The 25,430-nt window shown below is 45.1% G+C and overlaps 1 protein-coding gene across 10 annotated transcripts in view; it reads right to left on the reverse strand.

Annotated features, from left to right (window-relative positions):
* Nucleotides 1-25,430, reverse strand: part of PAX2 (paired box 2) — a 98,808-nt gene that overhangs the window by 47,928 nt on the left and 25,450 nt on the right. For 8 of the 10 annotated variants that reach the window (XM_087767901.1, XM_087767906.1, XM_087767899.1 and 5 more), the window contains exons 4-5: nucleotides 3,965-4,050; nucleotides 1,649-1,768 (exon numbers count right to left, since the gene is read on the reverse strand). In XM_087767901.1, coding sequence (XP_087624027.1) covers nucleotides 1,649-1,768; nucleotides 3,965-4,050 — 206 coding nt within the window. The remainder of the gene's footprint in view (nucleotides 1-1,648; nucleotides 1,769-3,964; nucleotides 4,051-25,430) is intronic. The other 2 variants (XM_087767907.1, XM_087767903.1) reach the window with 1 other exon arrangement.

Genomic DNA, 25,430 nt, shown 5'->3' on the forward strand with positions numbered 1-25,430 from the left:
AAAGTGGGACGATCTTTCCAGGTATTTGGAAAGAATAGGTGCTAAAGCCAGATTGAACTACTTCATTTCAAAATGAGATATGGTGGCACCGTATTGAGAGCTGGTGATCACCATGCTGGACTGTATGAGAACAGGGGTTCACAAAACCCCCAAATAACTGCCAGGAGGTTTGCACAACCATTAGAGAAACTTGTCACTCAGTTTTAAATGTCACTATTTCCTGTATATGTAATGATGGGAAATGCTGGAGGGGTTTGCAATGTTTGCAGTCTCTTATTCCTGACATTTTTTGACTTTGAGTCCTTGACTCAGCCCTTCCATAGCTACACTTTTCTCTTAGCTGGGCCCTACTGCCATCTAGCTGGGAAATGGATCTTCCTCTGGGGCCTGATCCAATTTCCAATGACATCAGCAAAAATCTCCCCATTCGCTTTAATAGGAGCTGGATTGGGTCCTTGCCTCTAGTTTTACTTTGTATTAGGGAGAAAGGGGTCACAATGACTGCCTTTTATTCTTGGGATTATTGTGTTTATTTGGATCAAAAACTTACAGATGTGAACCTCACCAGAACCAATGCTGAGAAAATTACTAGCAAAACCCAAAAATGCAGCATGTCTCTCAGGAGAGCTGTATCTTCTCACCACATATCACAGCGAACCCTCACGTTCTCTTGCACCGCACAGCCGTGGGGTTACAGCACATGCAGCACACTGAGCCACCTGTACTGCTAAGAGGTCCCCCCATGCAACAGGCAACAGTGGAAAACAACGTACTGAAGGTAGGGCTGAACTGAACAAACTGGTCAGGCACTACTCTTAGAAAAGTTCACCTCCTGGCCCTCAATTTTTGAATGCGTCAAATTAAAAGAGCAAGATCTAAGAACAAAAGTTTACAAAGCCACCATAAGAGCACCAAGACCTTACCCACCCCTCCTGACTCAAGTCTATCTACACCTGAGGCTCCAGCTTTTGGCTCATGTCAGGATTCACTTTGCCCTGAGTCCTTTCCAGCAGGTAGGAAGGAAAAGGAGATAGCTTAATCCTAATTCCTTAGAGCCCTAGCGAAAGGCTTAGATAACAACCTTAGGGTCACAGTACTCAGAAGACCTCCTGTTCTGCTTTCAGGCTGTTGCAAGCATGGCAGTTCTGCTGTGGTAGATGCTACCCATTGAAAACTGGGCCCTTATGATCACCAGCTAATGTAGCTCATGGCACGTCAGAGGGCAGGAGCTTGTTTGCAAGGGGAATGAAAGATAACTCCCACATTGCTGGTGCTTCTCCGAGATGGCACTTTGTTTGAAAATGAGTGAGTCGGGGAAACCATGTTTACCCGCAGTTCAAAGTCCGGGCACCTGCTGGCACCTGGGGAGTTCAGTTCCAGCCGTTTCCAGCAGTGAATGAACTTGGGATCAGCTCCAGCAATGGAGACGGCTCTCTGCCTGCCGAGCAGATGTCTGGAGACGCAGCCTGTCATGAAAGGGCCTCGGAAGAAGAGCATTCCAAGCCAGCAGGGCAGTGGCGGGGAACTGGTCTCTGTTGCTAAAACTGATCTAGCCCCTGGAGCAGCTGCAAACCTTGGCCTGAAATTGGAGCCTGTACATGGGGACAAAGAATATAAAAGGGAGGATGAGCTTCTCCCCTCCCCCTACCTTCATCACGTTTCCTCTTCTCGCCATTCGACCGAGGAATCCCCAGGATCCCGTTAATGGAGTAAGAGCCCACTGGATCATTGGAGGCACTGGAGACGGGAGGGGATGCTGTGCTGGGCACTGGACAAAAGGAAAAGGGAAAAAGGGCCATGAGGAGAGCAGCACAGCACTCAGGGATCCCCCAGCTGAAAGCTACGCATGCCACCAGTCTCATAGGAAAGCGTGGGCACTAAGCAGACTCCCAGTCCCTCACACTGAAGGACTCATACTCGCCCTACTGATAATGTTGCTGCATCCCAGCTTTGCCAGTCCGTTCCTATCCCGTAGCTTCACAGCCTTCCAGTACAGGGCCATTAATAACAAGCAAGTGTATTCCATCAAGAAGCTGAACCTCGTTGTTATATCCCAGTTCAGAGCAGGCTTCCCAGCGCAAGGCTTGGTAACTGAGTGCAATGCTGCATAGGCCACATTCTCTAGTGACTTCCTAGTCTATGCATATTTTGCCAGATCATTTCCGCTCAGCTTTTTTCCACCAGGAGTGTGCATGTTCTGTCTTAGCCAGACCAGCCTCTTACGTGTCCACCCAAAACACTCACTGAAAAATTACCTTCTTAGCATAGGTTAGAAGCACTTCAGTGTTGGGCCAATAAATTCAGTTCCCTACTAGAAAAAAAGGTGAGTTGGTGATACATACTCCAACCCAGATGAATAAAAACCTAGTATCTTCCTTTTGCACTGACCAGTGTCAACTGGCAGACTCCTCCTGCCACTCAGGGCTGTCCAAGATTGCTCATGAGTTTCCAATATATCAGAAATGACAAGTCATCCAGATTAGAAATGATCACTTCACGATAATCAGGGCTTTAGAGTATAGAAGAAGTAGAGCTATGCATCCAGTAGGCATGCCCATTATGTCCCGGTGTGCCCCAGTAACTGGGAGAATATCCCAGTTCTATTACAGGCCACTACCCATCATTCAGCTCATAAATTTGAGCAACCTGGCCTAGTGGAAGGTGTCTCTGCCCATGGCAGGGGGGTTGGAACCAGATGATCTTTAAGGTCCCTTCCAACCCAAACCATTCTATGATTCTATAAAGCATTGACCTGAAGCAATCAATACCTCCAATACAAGCCTTCCAGGATGGAGCAGAACCTGTCAACACTGTCCGATGTAGACCCACGCTTCCCAGTACATCCCAGAGCAATGAGAGACTCCAGTAGCAGCACTCATAATCACTATCCCAGCTCAGCCAATGCATTCCCTAGACATTGCACTACTTTTCCAAGAAGGAATAATATCTGCCAACTCCATCTGTTGTGGTCAGTGATTCCCAGTCCAGTGAGCAAGTCCAGATTAAAAGGGCATCCAGAAATGCTCTTCCATACTGGCCCATTAATTTCATTGTGCTCTTGAAAACAATTCGTGTACAGGATTATATCTGCCAGCTCTGTCCCATGCAGACCAGCACTTTCCAGTAAATACTTGTATAGCAGCTGATTCTCAGTAACCCACAGTATCTAAGACAGTGTCTTAGGCTATGAATAAGCCACTGTATTTCACAGTATTGTAGAATACCGCATGATTTTTCCTGCTCTGAATTGTTACTGGATAAAGCTATGCTAGCAACAGCAGACGTATGCACCATACAGCCCACAGAGTGAAAAGTACCTCATCACACATCTAGCACAGTACCTTTAAACACAACAGACTAGGAGACATTTGGTCACTTTATTACAGCCTCCATCTTCTGCTCACCTTGATAAACCCATCTCCCCCAGCAGAAAATGCATTTTCTCAGTGAAATACACCCATGGGATACCTGACTGCTGAGCTAAAACAATGAAGAACTCAGTTGTGAGGCATCAGGAATATCTTAGCTGTGTCTGTGTATTACTAGCTCTAAGAAATGGGCCAGTTCCAGCAAAGGGAGAGGAGAGAAATTGGGAGAGAGGGGGGAAAAGAGAGTCAGAGTAAGAAGGAGACAAAAGTGAAGACTGGTGCTTAGACAGGATAGCAGTAAATAGTTCTCTCTAGGGAGGCAAAGGAGAGAGCATGAACGTGAAATGGATGTTAAGGCAGAATCGCTTTGGGCAAACCCCTGCCTTGGGCTGGTTTCTCTGCCATGATTCCCTTCTCTGCAATGCAACGAGGGAAACAAAGAACAGAAACGTCTGATTTCCATTGAGGTTTCTTTCCCCCACCCCCTCCTCCCTTTTGCTCTGCTTAGCATCTGCTTGTCAGACTTTGTTCCCTCAACTAAGCTTCATCCTCATTTCCACTTGTCCTGTCACCACCCCTCATGCCAGTCTTCTTACCAATAGTATGTCCTGGTGCAGTCACACCTGTCCCGCTCCCGTCCGGTGTTGGGTGAAAAGGTTGCTGAACTTTGGTTCTGATGATCCTGCAAAAGAGCAAAACATGTTCAGAACTCAACTGCAACTTCTCTGTGCCTTTGCATACCCACAATCCCAGCTGTCAGAACCTGAAGGCCTGATCTGAGCTCTGGGTGCAGCAGAGTGGCTTCATTTGCCTTCTTGTGGTCCTGATTCTACTGCTTTAATGGTCCAGTTCCCAGAGAATTGTCCTTGTTTTGCTCTGTCATCTTCTCCCCAAACCTGGATATTCACTGCGTAACTATGGTACTCAATGAACGAGCTAGGATCTCCTGTGTGTTAGCAACTGCATTATCATTTATGATCTGATCTGTCAGCATGATCACAAGGCAGTCTTTGTAGCTAACAGAGCTCGATTTACAAATTATGTAGATTTAAATTTGTTGTGTATCTAAAAAATACCTTTCTGGCATAGAACTGAATGCTTTGAACTCGTGGAAGGCTTGCCCAAAGCCCTTGCCCTTCATAACTGAGAAGGTGGGAGCAGAAGGTATCTGTAGGAAGGGTGATGGGATATAGATCACCAGGAAAAAGCAGCTCCAGCAAAGAGGGCAAAAATTGGTGTTTATCAGGTAGTGAATGAACTCTGCATGGGCACTCAAAAAGATGTCTCAGTGAATGCCACAAAGCTCATAATGCAGCTCAGAATGAGAATAAACTGAACTGTAATTGTCAGTGCTCCATTTCTTGTTACATGAAATCTTTCACCTCTAGGTCACTGGTTTAAATCCAGCTGAGGTCAGTGGTGAAAGAAAATCACTAGCACCTAGTACTTGACTAGCAGGGTCCCTGCCTACTGGCCAATGCTGCGTATCTGTGACTCAGGAACCACTGTCTTGCCAAGGAGCTCGGCAAATAAGCCATGACCTGTGGAAGCCATGGAGACCAAATTCCCTTCTGAGATTAAAACAAGCCTCTCCAATTAAGGTGGAAGTTGCAGATGCTCTCCAGCCTGAGTTTCTGGAACTCTCAGCCCTGCATTTATATTAGTGTTAACTTCTCCCCCAAAGTCTCTCCAGAAAATGAAAGCAAATAACACATTCTCCCTGCCCACCCCAGAGCTTCCCTTAAAGATTCGTTCTAAAGAGTAAGTTGGCAAAACTTCAAAGAGCAAATGTGTGTGTAGTGGGCGGTACGGCATGGATAGAGATAGGCAGAGATGTTGAGAGGGCATTTTTGAAAAAGCACAACTCCTGAGAGTGAAACCTTTATAGGAAAAGAAAAGTATTTCAGAGCATATCACCTCAGCATGTTGGGAAACTCCGACACACACATGATGAAGCCTGGGCAGTAGCTGGAGCGGCAGAGAGGCTGCCTGGGACATAGCTGGAGACAGGGAATGTCAAGGTTCTAGCTGGGGATGGAGATCCAGATCCTCACCCCATATAGGTCAGTGGTACTAGGGGCCCTAATCTATAGCTGCTGAGGACCTATACAGAAGGTGTCTGAGGGCCTCAGGGCCAGACGCTGAGGTCATGCTGATTTGCACTAGCTGAGGTGGTGATCTGAGAAGTCTGTGCTAGGGCAAATAATATAACTTTTTTCTTCTTTTCTGTTTTTTTCTTTTCTTTTCTCTTCTCTCACATTCCCCCTAAAACCCCCTGAAGTGCCACTCTGGTTGTGTGAGTTTATTGATTTCCCCCAGCCCAGAGAAACAGAAAGAGGGGATGGGGTGCAGGCAAAGGGATGGAAATAGAAAGCTATAAATTATTTGTGACAGGAAAGCAATAGTGCCAGAGTGCTGAGCACAAGTCCCGTGTCACTATTAGATTCCTTTTAGCCTGATGACACTGTAAAAGAGGTTAAGTGTCTGATGGAATCGTACACCTTGGGGGCAGGGGCAGTCCAGGAGCAGAACAAGCCACAGAGAACGGGTATATCAATTCTCCAGGCCAATAATATTCCCCTCATTGATCGCAACACAAAGTTCAAAAATCTCATTATAGCCAGGCAGACCTGGAACTTTTTAAAAATCAATAGAGTGATATAATGTATGTATACTTTGTATAAATGTATCTATCCATCCATCCATCCATCCGTCTATCCAAAATCTGCCTGAGGGTGTCTAAGTTAACCTACACATTATACAGTGTTATGTTCTATTGTAGTGTAGCATAGTGAATGGATTAGATTTCCCCTGCAGCCTCAGATGACATATTATAAAACGTCCTGTTAGCACTGAGGTGACATCAGACGGTTCCATTCATACTGAGATATGACATCAGATTCGCCATTCGTACTGGGAGGTGGCATCAGATAGCTCAGCTTCTACTGAGGGGAACCATAAGATGAGCGTAATTATACTGAGATGGCCGATCAGGCTGTGCTGAATCATGCTGCATGAAAATTGCAAAGTTTCAAAAAGCCATTTAGAGTAAAACCAGCCTGTGAAACGATGGTGGTATAAAATGCTTGTCCATAATGCTTCAAAAACCCAGGCAGGGGATGAAGAGGAAGGTTCAGTTTCCTTCCCTGTTCAGTTCATGGTCTCTCGGCTGAGAATGCCAGTTAGTGCCAGTTGTGACTGTGTTTACTGAGATGTGTCCATTAGGAACTGGAATGAGACTCACCAGCTCATTTCACCAAGTAGCCGTCAGCTGGTAATGATTTTCGGTCACTACCAACCAGGGCCAGATTTCAGCTCGTGACCCAGAGGTGAAAGGCTCTGTTCAAAAATGTTCCCCTCCTAAGAATGAAACTGGTTTTATGTCAAGAGAAAGTGTCTGGAAACAGTGAGCAAAGGGGAGCCGTTCTGTTTGTGAAACCTCCAGTAGTCAAATAATTCTTGGCATCAAATGCACAGCAAGTCTAACGAGGTCTCAGGTAGAAGGTGTTTCCTGTGGCTAAAAGAAGAGGCAAGTCATGAAGAGGTTCTCCCCAGCAGTGCTCTTTTGCCCTACAGTCACAACCGAACTCTAGTGTTGTAAGGGAAAAGGAGAAATTTCAGGACCCAAATGCTTGGTACAGAATATGGTAGGGCATCCCCTGGGTCAATTCATTTAGGCACAGTGATATACAGCAGGATAGCTAGGCATCACTGCTGCTGCTTTAAGAGGTTTCGAAGGAGTCTATCCTACACAAGACCACCTAATGAAACAGCAGATGAAAGATGAACAGAGCTGACCTGGTCCTGTAGCAACAGATGCAGCATAATAATGCTGTCTTTAAACTTCAGGATTGCTGAAAGCTTCTCACCCTTACCAGAGACTGAAATGCGCACTAAGCCAGCTCTGCTGCCTCAAACCTAGGATTTCTGGATTACTGCTGTGTAAGAGGGAGCAAAACCTTGATCACCTCTTGCTGCCTTTGGTGGCTTGTTCTTGCCTCTAGACACTGGAGAAAGACAAGCCTTTTTGCAGAACACTTCCTCAGCCCTTCCCAAAAGCAGAAAGGACACAAATCCTGGCACACCAGTCAGCAGTGTGATTTCTTGAAGTAAATGCCAATATTTTCAAACATCTTTCTTTTCTCCAAAAGAAATTGTCATTTTGGACTAAATTCATCCCTGCTCTAATTCCATCACAGTCAGTGACTCCAATAACAGCATTTGTGTTTAATTAGGGGCATAAACTGGTACTTACTGTAAATTCCCATTTTTCATTTTCCAGTGGGAGGTTTTTGCACAAGTTGTCTACTTTGAGTTTTGGAGAATATATGCAGATTTAATACATAACCTTCTAAAGTTTCAGCAACAGGACATTTATAGATCTTTGATTGCAGTAAAGCAACTGAACTTCATTTCACAATCTGAATTTAATATGCGGTATTATCTTAAATAATGGCATATAATGTCATTACAGTACATAGTCTCATACTGTGAATTATACATCCATTCCTGGAATTCATGAGTTACTATAGTTGGCTTGTAGTAACTCTTTCTAGAGTTAATACTGTATACAGCTCCAGCTGAAACCAACTGCCTGTTTCCAAATGCCTTTGACTTTCTTAAACATTCCGCATTAGATCATGAATTCCCAACGTTTGATTTCTATTTCGTTATTTTCAGCAGTTTAAATGCAATTCCTTTTGCTGATTCTGAATACAGATGGACAGACAAAAATCATCTCTCCTAGTATGACAATCGTAACAAGCTCTAATCAAATTTGGTCAAGAATGTAGAAAGAAATATTAGAAGTTAAAATGAGCTGAGCCATAGTCCTTTCTGAGAAGCAGAACTTTCTTTCACTCCTTGTAAATAAGCAAGTAAAAAATAACTTCTAAACCTGTCCAGAAATCATTTGCTGAAAGAATGACAGATCATAGGAAACGTCCCCTGCTTCTCTCACATTTTTATTCAAACTCTCTTATAGCCTGACATACTCTCTGGTTTCTCCTCTCTTACTATCGCTGGCAGAGTCTTTAGACAGTATCTCAAATAAAAAAATCATACTAGGGCTGATCAGAGGGAGATGAGGTAGGTCTGAATCATCTGGAATCCCAACCTAGCAATTCTTTTAATCCCGGAAGAACAGAGTGAAGTTGCACTAAGGGAAAGAGTGGAGTGTCCTGCTGCCCCAAGGAGACCCTGGCAGATTTCAGAAAGCACTGGTGTCCTCACTTTGATCATGTTCTTTTGTCACAGATTATTTTTCAGAGTGGAAGGATACACTCAGCAGAGCACCAAACTCCTTGTAATTGTTTTGGAGTATTCATATTTTAAATGCTCCGTATTAGAAGCACATTACAAGACCCCAGGGTGTGCATTACTGGTCAATTAAAGCAGTTCTTGGAAGGCTAACATTGCGAAGCTTTAGCCTTTTCTCTGCAGTGTGTCCAAGGGAGGCTGTGATGGCCAAGGAACACACACCCTGCTGTGCCGCACTGCTTAATTAGCGCAGGGCTGTACTGCTGAGCCACGGGCTGTGCCGGCGGTAGAGACAAGGCAGCCTGCAGGGGACTTGGTGCAGGGCTAAGTGAGATGGTGATGCCTTCTCTGCATCAGATTGCTTCCTACAAAACGGCTCGTGACCATCCTAGTGATGCTGGTGTCAAAGCATGCCTTAGGAAAAGTGGGAGAACATGGCATGGGAAGAGGCAGCTCTGGGTTCCTTGGTGACAACCCCCATGGAGCCAGCAATATCCCACCTGCAGATTGGTGCTGTGCAGGCATAAAAAGCTCTGAACGTGGCTTTGGCTCAAATAGGAGAGAGTTTTATGTTTCTGTGCATGGGTCAAGACACAGCTGAATTCACCGTTGAGCAAAAGAAAGAGGGAAAAAAAGTCTTGTTTGCACAAACAAAGTTCAAAATGGAAAGCAAGCTTCATAGCATGGTGGAAAAGCAAACAAGGGATTTAGGGGGGTGAAGGAAGGGAAATAGAAAGTCTGATAGAGCCTAATCTTACTTATGGAAAGGGCTTCAGTCCCTTGCTCTGTCATGGACCTCTCATCAAGACTTTGGACAAATGGCATTTCTCTCTGTGCTCTGTTTCCTGCCTGAAGTGTGAAGATAGGAGCATTGCCGTGCCACCTGGGGCACAGTGGGGACAGCTGGAAGGAGGAGTGAAGGGCTCAGACTCTCTAATAACAGGGGCCAAGTAAGTGCTTCAGCGAGCTGGAGCACAGTATTGGCTTCGTTCCCCTGCTTGAAGCAGAAGTGACATGTACCCTGCTGACAGTGGCTGTACGTGAAGGGAAGGGAGGTAGGCAAAGGCAACAGGAGCTGTATTTCAGCTGCACTGGCTTTGGTGGTCGCATTTGAATTTGCAGCAGCAGATGTAGTTGGGAAGATCAGAGCTGCAGTTGCCCCCCAAAAGCCACAACATAATTTCCACTAGGGTGCGGGGGGGCAGTAACTTCTCCTACTGCTCTCAAAATCTACCGCAACACTTGCAACCCTCAGAACAACAGCTGACATTGGCAGGAGCAGCGGACTCAGCTTCCTTGCTAGCTGGCCTGAGGCTCTGGCGCTCCCTGCCAAGACAGCAGAATGCCTTCAAACCCTGCCATATTCAGGGGCCACGAGCAATATTCACACATTCAAACTCTCTCCTGTCATGAAAATTACATTTCCTTCTCCCTACCTTTTGGAGAGAGAGAGAGAAGAAGGGTGATCATGTACTACATTAGTATATAAGCACAGGTATGACAGATTAATTAGATTGATTAGATAGATAGATAGATTGATAGTCCTAAAAGGTGCCTGAAGAGGGATTATCTATTTTCCTGAAGCTCCTAAATAGATGAGAAGTTGAAATGGAGATGCCTTACATATCTCAAAACACAATCCCACCCTTCCCTGAGATTTGACTCCTTATCTGCTGTTAATCTGTGTAGGTCCATCAACTTCACTGGAGCTACACTGCCATCATGCCTGAAGGCATGGGGAAAAAAGTGCCACTTGGTTCCAGGTTAGCCTGCTCACTCCAAACACAAGAGAAAGCCCAATCCTGCCCTTTTCTCTCACTGCATTTCTTGGCTGCACTCTGAGGAGAGGCAGAATTCACAGCAGCAGTTCTGCTATCTGAAGGGCTTAGAGAGGAGCTAGGATTTTTTTTGTTGTTTTAAACCAGTGACCCATGATGACACCATATGGTTTTATTTCATTTAATTTGAGCAGAGCATTAACGTTCAGCTTCTAGCAGATCTCTGCCCATTCCAGTTCTGCTGTGCTACATGGTACAAGTCCAGATGTAAGGAAGAGGGGTGGAAGGAAAGAAAGGTGAAGATGCCTGCCTTCTGGGAGGGCGGAGATCTGCCAGGCAGGGGGTTGGCCTGCCAACTCATCCTGCTGAGCAGTTACACACAACCTCATGCCACTGGTACTGATGGGGTTGACAGCGGTCACCCCTATGTGTATAGGTTGCCTAGCCTGACCTCCCAGAATAAATTGCTGCATTAGGCTTTAAGAAACATTTTCCCATTTATCCAAGTGGATTTGTGTTAGTGTGCAAAACCCACCTGGGAAACAGAAGATGTGCTTGAATAAGCGCTGTGTTGTGCAAAGCTGGGGCTACAGAGCCATCAGGACCCAGACTGACTGGCTTAAAGCTGGCTAAAGTATATCTACATGAGCTGCAGTCAAACAGTGACTGCAGCATAGAAATGTCCTCAGGCAGGTGTTTCTACTTTTATTACACTCAGTTCACGTTTGGAAGGCTTTCTTTGCAGTCAGGAAAGCCAGAAATTCATTAAAATCGAAACATCTAGACGATGTCATACAATTTACAAAATATTGGAAGCAAACTTGATCCTGGGTGTAGATGTTTGACATCCTGGGTTTAAGGTGAATTAAGGAAATCTTAAAGGACAAAAAGGGTTCAGCAGGTCTTGGACGTAGAAACACAAGCCTGGGAGGAACCACCTGGATCATCAAGTCCAAATTCCAATATCATAGGCAACCATGGAGCAGACATTCAACTCACAGCACCCATGAGAGTATCCATCCCTGCAGCTACAGACCTACGACTCCCCCTCAACAAACTCATAATCTCTGCAACAAAAGACCAAAAGCTTCAAAAATGACAACAAGCCACAGAAAGAGAGCAGGAGAGAAGCATTGCCAGTGGCTAGGTCCCCTTCACTAGCAAGAGATTTCTGTCATGAAATTTTTGAGATCTTAGGAATTAATCATTTTCTAAGAGTATGCCTATGCAGCAATAACTGCAGTTCAAAGCAACATCTTCTGTTACCTACGGACTGGCCGGTTTGGGTCCTGCTACCAGTGTTGTTGTAGCAGCATGGAGCTGGCGTAGGGCACAGCCCCACGAGCTGCCAGCACACCGGTGACTGCCACGCAGTACGGGCTGGAGCTGTCAGAACAGCGGCTGTGCCAGCAGGTGAGTTAAGAAGACCTACAGAAACACATGGGCTTGCCAAGGTTAAATATCTTAATCTGGAGCATGGGAACTTTTAATTGAAAGCTTTGCTTTGAGCCCATTTCCAGTTATTAAAATTCAGGAGTCTGTGCTGAATTCCTTGTGGACATTCATTTTGATTAACAGAAGACATGTGTGTACTAGGAAAGGAGTCTTGAACTGGGAGGAATCGGAGAAATGTAGATAACATTCTCAACTCTCTTGCAAGTTATGCCATACCTGGTATTTTGAGTAAAACCTCAGATCTTGAAGATAAGCAATTATTTCAGCTTTCATTTAATACCAAGGTATTTCTGGCTTTCATGGCTGCAAAGACCAGGTGGAAGTGGGACCTGGCTGCCTCCCAAGGGGCCAGAACTGGAGGCAAAGGAAAAAAAACCAAACACATTCTTATTTACAGCTTTGTGATTTTTATGCCAGTCTCTTGGTTTTGGAGGGTATTGACTCAGGACTTTTTAACTTTTGGGCTTGGCAGCATTGTGTATTAGTTGTGTATTATCTCTGTATCCTGTAGAGTGCTCCACTGCAGTATGTGCCCGTGTGTGTTGGGTAAGTAAACGATTCCCTTTGCAGGGGTGTCATTGTGTGTTCCTCCCTTAACGTTTGTCAGAACGGGTGCAAATTTCATAGTGGAGCCCTTAGCAGTAGAAGACATTTGCCCAAAATCAAAACAAAAACAGTGCTGGGAATGTGTCACTTTAGATCTAATGTTATTTTTAGCTTGGGTTTTAAAGAAATGACCAAAATTGTGAGAAGAATTTCAGCCTTATCAGAATGGAAAAATTGGGTTTTTTCCCTTTAAAATGGCTTTTTAGGGTGAATGAGAGACTATGCTAAAAAAAATAAAATTAGAATAATATATTTAGATTTTATTGAAACAGCAGGTTCCAACTAGACTGAAATGTAGCTGTAGAATTTTATTCAAGTTCTTATTCAAAATTAAAACCACATTGAAAAGTTGAAAATTTCCACAGAGAACCTGAATCTTTCCTTTCCTGTTCCAGTCCTCACTGCTCTTGATATTATTTATTCCTTGCTTTATCATGCTGCCCAAAGCAGCCAGGTACAGGCAAGCACTTCAGGGTGCGGGTGCTACATAGGCTCCCAGCATAAAATTGGTGCCCACCTCCAAAGCAGGTAGTCTAGTTTTCATACTTATAGGACAGAGCCATCTTTTTATAATGAAAGGACGAAGCTGTAGCCAGTCTGCTTGGCTCATGTAAGTCGCTATCAGGTCTGATGTTTAGAGAATACGAGCTATATGTTTATTTATGTATCTATATTGTGTTTGCAAATGCACTAGCGTTTGTCTCTTAGTATGTTTTAATTTATCATACAATGTGGGTACTTGTTTGTCTTTGCCTCTAGGTCTGTATTTATAACTGTGGCTATATGGAGTTAGACATTTGGGTCAGGTATTATATATTCAGACCCCATGAAGAATTAATAAACATTTATTCAACCAATACAGTTTTTAACAAAGTTGAATGGGCAAATAGGCTGTTGAGATCTGCGGCGCATAACCATCAACAGCTAGCTATATGGATGTTTTTGTACAGCACCAAGCACAGTTATTACAAATAATAAGTCATAATCACCTAGAACCCATCTGTAACAAGACTATAATATCCACTATGTAATATCTAACATGTCTGAATACTGATATATAATTAATGTGGAACCTTGCTGTATTATAAGGCCCATACCTGTGTGTGCATTTGTGTAAGTTTGTGAGTGCAGATCTGCTCTATTTCTAAATCATATATCTGGTATCCTTCTGATTAACTGCAGAGCTACGGGTTTCTGTGGGCCTTCAGCACCCTATTCTTTCTATCCTTTTCTGTTTCAGTCATGATGGCTGATAGAGAGTCCACTGGACTTTTGGGTCCCCTTTTCCTGGCTCCTGTATAAATACAGTCTCTGTCCACAGGAGTTAGCAGTCTAAGGGTTTACCTGCCTATGACTATGCAAAATAACTAATTTGAATTAACTGAATCTGTGAAATTAAAGTGGTCTAGTTAAACTACATTACAGCTCTGACTCCCTTGTTTAGAATTAAGGCAGCTTTAATTTAGTTTAGCTTAATTCACTTTGGAAATGAAGTAAAGTAAATTCAATTTAGGACACTCAAATTTTGAATGAGCATCCGAACAATGTTTTAATGCTTTTAACCAATGCACTTGCAAAGTTAATTCAGATTAATTTTCTCATTTGCCCCTGTGTAAACAAGGCTGTTGCCTATTCCCTGTCAATGAAGCCATCTCAGCTGAGACTCCTTCAACAACTCCACATTGACAAACAACCTCCCAAGAGCAGCAGTTTAAATGATCCTCCCACATGCACAAGTGTTTCCTCATCCCTGCGTCCCCATACCGGCAACTTTTCTCCCCGGGAGCTGTAGTGATCTCTAAGACTGATTTGTCCAAAGCTTGACACACTGAGCCAGGCACTAGCTGGGGTAAACATAGAAGAGGAGCAATTGTCTAACACTATCTAAAGACCTGAGTTATAAATATTTAATTATTCAAATTTTACAGTTTAGGTTTTTGCAGTGGAACACGGTATTGCAAGTTACAAGATATTCTTTCTGAAAATCAGGATATTCTAGAGAATTTTAGTGATTTTATCCAGTTCCATTATTTCAAAACATGGTACCCTTAATCTGAATTAAGTACTTGTTCACCTAATGAATCAGAATACCTCCGCCTGTAAATTAGCATATATTTCATTTTTTGATCTAACTTAGATTGGATGAGATCAGATGCAATCAGGGTTCATAGGTAGAGGAGTACAGAGGAACACAGGTGATGGTATTTAAAAACTATACTATTTTTACATCTTTTCTTGAATATATTGTAGTCTAAGAAGACAGGAGGTAGCATAAGGTGGCCCAAAGATTTTATCTTGCCATTTTTAAAGGGTGGTTGCAAAATCAATCATGAACAAAACAATCTTAGAAGTATCACAGAAGTGTATCTTTAATGCAAAAATGTTAATCTTTCTAAAGCATCATTATGGAAATTTCAAACTTTTAATTACCTTGCTTAATTTTAAAACCACACTGTGTATTTGGTCAAAAGACGTCTTAGGAGGAAAATGTTGTCAAACATTATTTTTATCACAATGCAAAAAAGCCCTTGAAAAATTGCCTTTTGGAAAATCTCAGCTCAGAGAAAGCACCTGCCCTAAATCTTTGCTAAAAAGTCAACCAGACAAACAAAACCCAAACAAAGCAAAGAAAGCCCACTTAAATATCCCAAGCCATCAAGTACTATTTGATTAGATGGTTAGGCTATATTTTTGTGTCCTTATGGAGTTAGAGCTAATGAATAAATGTTGTTTGATGGCTACTAGAGTCTCAGGTCTTTCACTGGTAGAAAATTAGTATAGTTTCACTGAAACAGTTACCAGTATAATATAATAAGGAGACAGTCCTATACATTAATATGCTTGTGCAGAATGCATTTGAGTATGTGCACATCCATTTATGTGCAGCTAGCTAAAAAGATACCATTGTGAGTAAAATCTAGGTTTGTAGCAACACATCAGTTTGCGTGACTTTTTTGGTGTGGATATACAGCTGTATGAGGCTATACTGATGTATCAGTGCGTGCGTTTATGTGCTTGTGTATTTGCACGCACATTCATTTGCATGTATGTCTGTCTGCAGGTGTGTTTCTACTTCTGTGTTTAATCTGGCTGTGGTGCTTTCTGAATAGCAATGAGCTCAGGAAAAGCATGTATGTATTTGCATCCCTGCATGCGTCTATCCGCATACGGATGGGCTTGCGTGGCGTCTGTGGATGCCTTTCTTCTTGTGTGGTTTGTGTGTCCCTCCTGTGAGATGGATGCCTTCTTGCAGTCTGATCTCAGTCACTGTGTGTGCTCTCATTCCCGTAAAAGGCAGCATCCTTCAGCAGCAGAAACACTAAATGGGCATCAGGAGACCTGGATCCTGATCCAGCCACCCTGTTGATGGGCTCTGCGGCTCAGCAGGCTCTTTTAATTCACTCTGTGCCTCAGTTTCCCATCCCATCTTTTTTTTACAAAGACTGTGGACGTAGACTGTCTGCTACTACATCGGCATGCGTAACACCGTATGTGATGGGCTCTGTCTAGCTCAGTCAAGACCCTGGGTCCCGAGAGGATCTTCTGATGCTATGCCACTGCCTTACAGTAATGTTCATCCTTGCACTGCCTGCCTTTGTGTGTTGGTGTTTGGGTGTCCATCTGTGTACTTTGTGGCTGGCTATTTGTAGTTTTGTTGAAGAGTTTATCTATCTCCCCCATGTACATACAGAGCAGGAGGAGGTGGAAAGGAAGGAGTTATTAAATGCCAAGTGGATATGCAATAAATCCCATTGATTTTACAAACTCCAACTTGTCTTCAATCTCCTTCCGTTCTTTATCCTGGGGGCATTGCAACAAAACCCTATTTTAAATACCTTTTCTTTCCCTTCCCCCCTTCCCCCTCCTCCCACTCCCCAAAAAAGTGTCAATATTTTATTTGGATTTTTAACTTCGCTCCATAACAGTTGTTTGACCTCCTGACTCATGTGAGTCACATAAATTCTGGGACTTTATTCAGGAGCCATGTTCCTGCTATTGAATAAGCAATTTGGGAGGGTGAATTAATGACTTGTGCTGTTGCTGGAAAGTCCCTGAAGAAATATTAAAATTGCTTGCAGACTGAATCAATACTCACTGAACACCCAGCATGAGGACCTGGGCTTTTTAATGGCTACAAGCAGCAGCACTTGGTAGAGGAAGGGGAATTCCTGTACACACAACGCACGCAGGCACACACAACCGACAGCAGTCTTCCCCCGGCCTTGCTGGCATTTTCAATAGCAGCATATTCTTGTGCACACAACCTGGTACGAGCTGATGCCTGCTGTGCCAGGGAAAGGACTTAGAGTCCGGTTCCCCTGTCTCCCTCCCAAGAAGATCATGCAGGATTTGCAAAAGCCGGCCGTTCTGGCCTTGTGTTAAGCGCTTGGGTTAGCATGCGCTGGCACAGTCTGCGAGGCGCAAGGAAGGTCGATTATTTGTGCCATTATGAGCATGTTTTATGTGGGCACTTTTTTCCTCTCTGAAGGGGAAAGACACTCGTGCTGTGATAGATTTGGGTGTGCTGCCGTGGTTTGGGAAGAGGACTGGGCTGTTTTGCAGAGGCACGTCTGTGAGATGGTTCTGTGGCTTTGGGTGCTGAACAGCATTTGCATCCATTCACAGCGTGGATGGATGTGCTTGTGCTAAGAGTGACCCCGTGATGCTTTTTGTCATTGAGCAAAGGTGTCACTTCACTGGATCAGTCTATTTCGATGGCTGTGGGCGCAATCCTGCATGGTCCTGAGTGCCCCAAGGGTCCAACAGCCTCGCTAGGACATGAACGTGCTCAGTGCACTCCTCGCTGAGGCTTTTACTATTTGTTACTGGCTAGGCTGACAACAGCCAGATTTTGCCCACACCCTAAGTTTTGCTCTAAGCCCCCTTTGGCAAGAGTGGGTTTTGTTGTCAGGGTTTTCCAGTCTCCTTTGAGAACGTGGCCCCGTGTTTTGCCATTGTGGTCGTGAATGGCTGTTTTGTATTCGCTTGTTGGGCGGCTGTTATTGTGTGTTAACACCAGGGTGGGTGCGCTTTGTATGACCGCATGTCTGTCTCATTGATTCCATCAGTATTATTTTGTAATCGTGTGTCTCTGTGATTGAGTTAGTGTGCATTTCAGGGCTCCTGTGTATTGAATAATGATGTCAGGGATTGGGTTGTTTGACTGGGTAATGGCCTCTTTTCAGTGTTGTAAGTGAACGTGTCCTTCTCCTGTTTCCCTGTCTCGGCTGGGGCAGGATCATTTACACTAGGTGATTCCTTAAGATGCTCACATGCACTAAAAGAATATCCCTTTGGCTCCCGTGCTCTCCCTGCCAGCGGGGCAAGCCGAGGGTATGCTGCTCGCGTGTGGGTGACACACGGGGTGGCACGTCTGGCTGGTTCTCAGCCGCGTGCTTCAAGGTCTGTGGCCATGTACTTGTGAATAACCGTGTGTGTGTGTCAGCGTATTTCTAAGGCTATGTGAGTATGTCTACATGCGTGTGCGCCTTCTGGTGCACTCAGGGGTTTTGCTGAGACTTTTCAGTTATGTTTTTGGATGAGTCTCCATATCCTAGGTTTCTTCACAAATATATGCAAGGCTATACTGTGCAGTTTCAAATAGATTTGACTGAGTCTGTGAAGGGATCTATAAATGACGACATACGTCTACAGTGAAGTGCACACTTGCCTTTGCAAGGGTCTTCTTGTGTGACTTTCTATATTAACGCATAGAAGGGCATCCATGTCAGTTAGCAGATGCCTCTGATCTGTGTGTGACTGCCTGACGATGTTCCCATGTCTGAACTGACCTGGGTCTCTTATATATGTAAGAAAGAATGGGATTCTATGTCAGCAGCATTTAGCAGTAAATGTATGTGCTGGGAAATTTTAAACGTACAATGAATCTCTGAGTTTGTGCAATAGCTTCTGACCTGTGTGGATATTGTGCGCTAATGCCCTGAGACAGTGTAGCCACATTTGGTCCCTTGGAAATGAACAAGAGTTCAGTTATTTTTCAGCTGATGATTATGTGTCATTGCCTCATGGATTTATTTGCTCTGCGCAGGCAATGTGTCTGGCACCGGGCCTGTTCTGTGCTTCCTCAGCCATCAGGATTTGGCCCAGCAGCAGTCACATCCAGACAAAGTCTGAAAAAGGCTGTGAAAGATCCAGAAAACTTCCAGAGAAAGCTCTCAGCTGTACCCTCTCACCAAAATACCCCATCAGGGAAAGACTCATGACCTCTCTCAGGTCATCTGTATGGCTGGGATTTAGCAAGCCAGTGAGTTTAGCTTATATTTTTCAGTGAGGTTGCTAACAAGTAACTCCTTACTCCTCCTTGCGTTAGCTCAAGCCTTGTTACTTCCCCTGCCTCCTTGTTTGTGCTCTCCCACTTTTTCCCCCTTCCTCCTCTGTATTCCTGCCTGCATTTGACCTTGAACAGATGACACCATCCTTAGCCCACCCACTGCTTTACCAGCTCCCACCCCTCACACTGGGGCAGCAGCATCAGGGTAATAGGGGGAAGGAAAAAATGAGGGAGTGAGGAAGGGAGAGAGGGGGGAGAGAGGGAGAGAGAGAGAGACCTGTTTGAAAATAATTGGAGGCTGTTAAACAGAGGAGCCCAGCATATCACTCTAGTAATGGAAATAAATTCCATTGTATTTGCATTTTAATTTTCCACATAAACAAAGGCCTGGAGTGTGCTGGCTTCGCCAGAATCACCGGCCAGAATTTAATTAGAAATGAAAAGTTTATAGGGTCCTCTTTAATGCGATTAATGCACAGTTAACATTTATCACATACATATGCTGGAATCGCCTTTTTTAAGCAACCACCGGCCATGAAATGAATTTCTTTTCAACTTTTTTAGCGTGCGTGAGGAAGGCTGTCTCTGGTGAGGCGGTCCAGTGAGCACACTCCTGACAGCTTGGTAAACTGCAGCCCACAGAGGCTTAGTAGCCCCCATCCTCACTGAGGAAAGTTCAAGGTGGCTTAGAGGGAAGCATGGTCTAGTGGTTAAAGCCTGAGGTTGGGAGTCGGGGGATCTGGGTTGTATTCCCAACTCTGCCACATGCTCACTGCATGACTGACTTGCTCTCAGCGTCTGTTTCTCTGGGTGTTAAAAATAAAAGAGAAATCAGCTGGAAGAAGATATCTCAACCACAGACCCCTCTGTCTCAAGCTCTCCAGAAACTTGCCCAGCCCTGTTGTATGGGGTCTAGATTGGATCCTGCACTGTGCTGGCCTCTCAGCTCATCTCTCCATGCCCGAGCATCCCTACGCTGGCCGTGGGGACAGGGGAGCGCCCGCAGCGCTCGTCCGAAGCGAGAGGCTGGGCCTCCCGGAGGGACTTCTTTGCACTGCCCCAGCTGCCCGCGCACGCCCGGCAGCACTGATCCCTGCCGCATGGGTTTGTACGGATCTCACATTGCTTGTGTGGGATACGCATCTTCCTGCCAAGGGGCATGAGGCAGGGGTAGAACAAACTCTGCCTGTGCAGCGTGGGAGCCCTGGCAGCCCTGCTGTGAAGGGACCTGTATTCACTGCTGAGGCAGCTGCGTGTTTCTTAAGGGGATCCTCTCATGCTGGTTTGGTCCAAAAAACTGCTAAGAATGGCTTGTGAGATACTGGGGCCGTCAAGCCTGAACCTCAGATCCTAACATAAACCTAATCAGAAGCAGCTACCAGCCCTCCTTGTGGTAGGGGTAATTATACCTCTCTCACCCTGAGGGGGCCTGAGAGGTCGCCCCGCGAGTGCTTATAAAAAGCTTTGAGCTTGTCTGCACGGGGACACTAGGAAAAGCAAGTCTAAATCTAGACAAATTATCAATATCCTTCCCTTGCAGAGCACAACACAGAGATAAAAGGCCAAAGGTGAATGCCTCCCCTGTGAGCCCCTGCCCCTGCCAGAGCCAGGAGGGCATCAGGCTTGTCACCTCCCTGCCCCCTCCCGGCTCCCAGAGGGGACCATATCGCTGCTGGTGTCCCCATTGTCCCTTCCTGATGCCCCCTCGCCTGCTCTGGCTGTGTGACAGGCGGGGGCTACAGCCCCCCCTACTCCCACGCTTCCTTTCCGGGCTTGCAGACAAGCAGAGCAAATAAACCAGGCCCACGGACACAGAGTGTTAGCGTGTTAGGGACACAGCAGGGGAAGGAGGAACATGAAACCTCTATTGATCCCTTGAGGAATGATGTCCCTTCCTTATCTTATCAGATTCTCTTCACTCTTCAATTATAGTCTGTTGAAATTGGCCTCTTAACCCAAACAAGATAACCTGGGTAATGAGGAGAAGAGTGTGAGGGGAGGGGAGGGGAGAGGAGAGGAGGGCAGAGTCCAGTGCATTAAACTATGGCTATCATTAGAAATATCTCCTTTAGCATAACCCCTTCTGCCTCCACTATCCCCAGGTATGCCCTTCTTGCATCATGTATCAGATGAACAAGCACACATCCACTCCCTGACAAATGTATCATGCCATATACACCCCTCATTCCCTCAGATGCACTAGGTACCCCCAGCGGGCACATGTCCCCACGTTTGTACGTGGCATCTCCGTGTATATGTATACCCGCCCTGCCATATGCCTTCTGTGTTCATACATCTCAGCAGATGCCACTCTGTCGTATGCACACACACACACGTGTTTGTGTTACTGATGCTGCCCATCTCACCAGCTGCATTCTCCTCAGCACGCTGGTGGCATGGCTGCCATAGGACCTTATCCCCAGGTCTACCCAAAAGAACTGCTGACAAAGATACGAGCACTGTTAGGACCCCCCATGCATCTGTTCACAGCCACAGTTCATCAGTGCATTCACACAACTGGGAAGCAGTCGCACAGTGTCCTGTGCGGAGCCCCACAAAACTAGTCAGGCTTCCCAAAACATGTATTGCCATGCCTTTGCTCGCCCCTGTGACTCCGTGCATGTAACTGCAGAGTTAACGATGTTGTTTCCATGGATAAGACTATTCTTAGTTCTTACACAGACCAGTAATACCTACTTACTATAAGTCTATACTCCCAGCTGGACATGTTGCCCTAGTGATATGCCCACGCTCCTCCTTGTACACATGTCATGGGGTATAGGGCATGTCTCGCCCAAATATCCATTACAGAGAAGATTGTCTGGTGGAACAATAGAGACTCAGCGGTCTATCTGCACAAATGCACCCGGGTTTCCATGCTCAAATTACCTCACTATGCACAGAATGATGCAGGAGCACATTCAAATGGTGCAGAAGGTGCTTTCATTTTGGAAAGGTGGTGCTCTAAGCAGTACAAAGGCTTCGTTTATGGGGCTGGCACCCTCCTCTTGCACTCTTCTAAAGACTGTATTCCCCAGGATCACGTTATCCCCTGCCTTTCACTGTGCCGGGGGCATTTCCTTTCCACCTGAAATGCGCCACACTCCCTTCTATTCCATGTCTCCCTGTTTTGCCCGCTGGACACCAAGACCCACAGGGGAGTCACCCATAGGCATGTATTCTTCTTTAAATATTTGCAGGTCATAAAAATTCATGTAATCCGCAAAAGGGGGTTAGGATCATGGCAGTCATCTTTTTACAAATTTACACATGCTCTCTTGTGCAAGCATACAAACTCACCCACGCAGTTCCTCCCTGCTCTCCAGCTTGTGCACCTCACAAGACTTCGTGCACAGCCAGATACGCTTACTCTGTCCCCATCCTTGCTGCCTCCACATGCACAGACCCCCGACTCAGGCACACATATAGCCTGAAATTGTTAAAGCCACGTAAGGGAGTTGGATGTCAATACTGGATGAGTCTCAGCATGTTGTTTGGCACAATGGCCAAGACTGCCTTCTGTAAAGCCACAGCAGGTCTGGTTTTGACACTATCCAAGTCAAATCTGCCTTAGCCTTTCACTCCATCCTTATCTCTTGCCCTTTCTTCCCCCAACCCCACCCAGCTGTGCTTTCCACCCTCTCTGGAAGCTTCGTGTTGTGGCTGTCTGTCTGCTGGAGACAACAGCACAGATATTGTCTCTTCAGAACTCTAAATTTGCTGTTTGTTCTGTAGGGAGAGGGAATCTGTGATATTGTTCATTTTCCACTCCACCTCTGCCTGCACAGCCTTGGCCATCTGTACGTAGCATGTCCCAGAAATAGACTTCCCCTATGCGCTCAGTATGCAAACATGATCTCCTTTTCTTCAGAAATAGTATTCCTGCCTTTCCTCTTCTCTTCTACATCTCCTCCCTTCCTTATTGATTTTATGAATAAGTGTATATGTATTTTCTGTGTATGTACAATTTATGTAAAAATGTATTATTTTTCAAGCTTAAAAGTTAAATTTAAACGACCAAGAAAGGGCCTAAATTTAGGCAAATATTAACAACAGGCGCTATTACATAGCTACATTGTGCTGAGGTCTTTCTTTTTAAAGGCAGATGACCAAAAATTATTCTTAAAAGAATTTTTAGAGAAACATGAGTATGTTGAAAGGCAATAGTCCCTTTAAGAAGTGCCCAAATATTAGTGTCCAAAGACTCTATCGCAATTTTAAAGCGAGAGCTTGAAAATGGGCAGTGGGGTGATGAGGTTGCCCTCATATTTTAGCCCAGCTTGAAGAAAATGAGGACTAGTTCCAGAAATCAAAGGGCTGGGATATTAATCCCCCCTGACCAGAGATGTGGAGGCTGCAGTTGTTGCCAGAACCATCCAAACCACCCTGAAGCTAGAAGTGGTGCAGGGCACCCTGTCTGACAGATACGCAAGGGTTTCTTTTGTGAGTCTGTCATCTGGTCGCAGTCTCTGCTTTTCCTTTTATAAATTAATGAACATACATCAATCTGCCTTGCAAAACATGGATACCACCCCTCTCAACTGAAATACAGTGATGGGCATTTTGAGCAGAGCTGATAGCTATTCTTGATGCAATTTGCCTCCCAACCAGAGATGGAAGTTTAACCCTGTGCCTTGGACCCTGCAAGGAGGGGAGGGTGCTTACCTTGGAAGGAAGAGCAACTGTTCAAAATGGAGCCAAAGGAATAAAAACTAAATTGGCCCCCAGGAGAGAACAATTAATAGAGGCAAACTCCATCATATCTGTGTGTGTATGCATCTGCGTGTGTGTGCGTGCGTGTGTGTGCGTTGGGGGAGTTGCTAGAAGCCTGGGGAACAACATGCTGTGCAGATTTTAGAAACGCTACAGGAACTGCAGAGCTAGGGGATGACAGCAGCAAGAAATGTCCTACTTCTATTTTTCGTACAGGCAGAGACAAGCCACCAGAATCTCCCTTCCTGATTTAACAGTGAGGTTTGGGTAAATGTTTCATACATAGCATTTTCTGGGAAGCATATCTGTGAACTCACAGTCCGTTAGCTCAGGCTTTTGGCACATCACTCTTTCTCCTCTCTGTCAAAACTGGTACGCACATAAATCCCAAGCCAGACAGAGGACAAAGAAATATCCTTCCCCGACCACATCGAACTCCCGCATACGCTTCCTTTAGCCTACCAGCATTTTGTGTCACCGTCTGTGTGCCTGCCCAGAGATACATGTTCCCTGCCATATACCGATATACTCATACGTAGTATCCAGCCAGCAGGCGCGTTTCCCCAAAGGTACCTATCTGCATTGCACTCACAGTCCCCATATAAATGTTCTTTAAAAAAACACAGTATAACTCTGCTTTTTTCTTCCCCATACCCACCTCTGAACACATCAACCTTTCAAATTTGCCTACTATATATATAAATGTACCCTCTACGCTCCTCCTATCCCATCGCTCCTCCTCAATGCCTGTATGGACAGACATATTCTGTCCGTATTTCTCAAACACTTCATGCATACATCCTGTCATTCTTCACACCCCAACCACAGCTATTCCTCTCCTATGGCTCCAGGATTGAACTATTGTGTTGTCCATTTCCCAGTGACAAGGGGTCTAGTTACAGGGTTATTTATTGGTTTTCATGCAGACAGATGGATCTGCCTTTGGTCTCCCCACCAAAATCCACCTCTGTATGGGCTGACTGTCACTGCTCCAGGGATAGGATTTCACCAGGAGACCACCCTCCATGCAAACATCCTTCACCCAGGCCACGGATGGTAATAAATGGAGTCAGGCTGAGCCATAATAAAAGCAATTGAGTGGGTTACCTGTGCAGACATGAGATTTATACCTCCTCATATTTGATGTGATTGTTTTATTGAGTTCTCAGTGCAGTTAGGATGCCGTTTATTTATTTATTTATATGCCTACTTATCGGGGAAGAGGGGGGAGGCTGTCGCAGTCTAGCTAGCGTTCAGCCTCCGTCTTGTCAGATAGGAGCCCGAAGAAGAGGGCTCTCCCGTTTTGCTCTGCCTTTTACCTAGACTTGGGCTTGGTGGGTGAGCCCTGGCCAGATGTCTCAGTTCCTGTAACAGACGAAGATGTTTGTTTCAGGATCCCTGAAACCTTGAGGACTGTCTGAATTATGAACCTAGTAGAAGCTCAGAGGATGGCGTAAAGAAAGACGCATGTATGTGCTGATTTTCTAAAAGAACCTCTTGAAAGAAACTCCTATTTACGCTGTGCCTGTTTTGGACAATGGGCTGTGATCTATGGACAGAGCCTCTTTATGCTATTGCAATAGAAATAGTAAGCACAGGCATTGCTTCTGACTCTGTCATCACATGTGAGCGTTGAGAAATATTAGCAGGTGCAAATTGATTGGAAATGAATATTTGTAAGTGCACTCTGAGGAGTTTGGAAACCAAGTGATTAGATTTGTGATTTTCAGCTGGGTAGATAGCCATATAAGTGCTACAAAATCAGCTCTCGGTTACTGGCACTAGAGAAAATTGGAGGCTAGCGCTGAATATCATACCATCTAGTATTTCATCACAAGCCTAACCGTGTTTGTTGTGGGTTTTCCAGCTCCTCTAGTCAAGTGATAGCATGAGAATTTCAGTTCTCATTTAATAAAGTATGTTTCCAGTGCTTGTGGGGGCTTGAAAAGGGGCCTGTCG

The sequence above is a fragment of the Nipponia nippon genome, unplaced genomic scaffold, assembly GCF_047370975.1.
Source record: "Nipponia nippon isolate SJK-2023a ecotype South Korea unplaced genomic scaffold, ASM4737097v1 scaffold_3, whole genome shotgun sequence".
Taxonomy (NCBI): Eukaryota; Metazoa; Chordata; class Aves; order Pelecaniformes; family Threskiornithidae; genus Nipponia; species Nipponia nippon.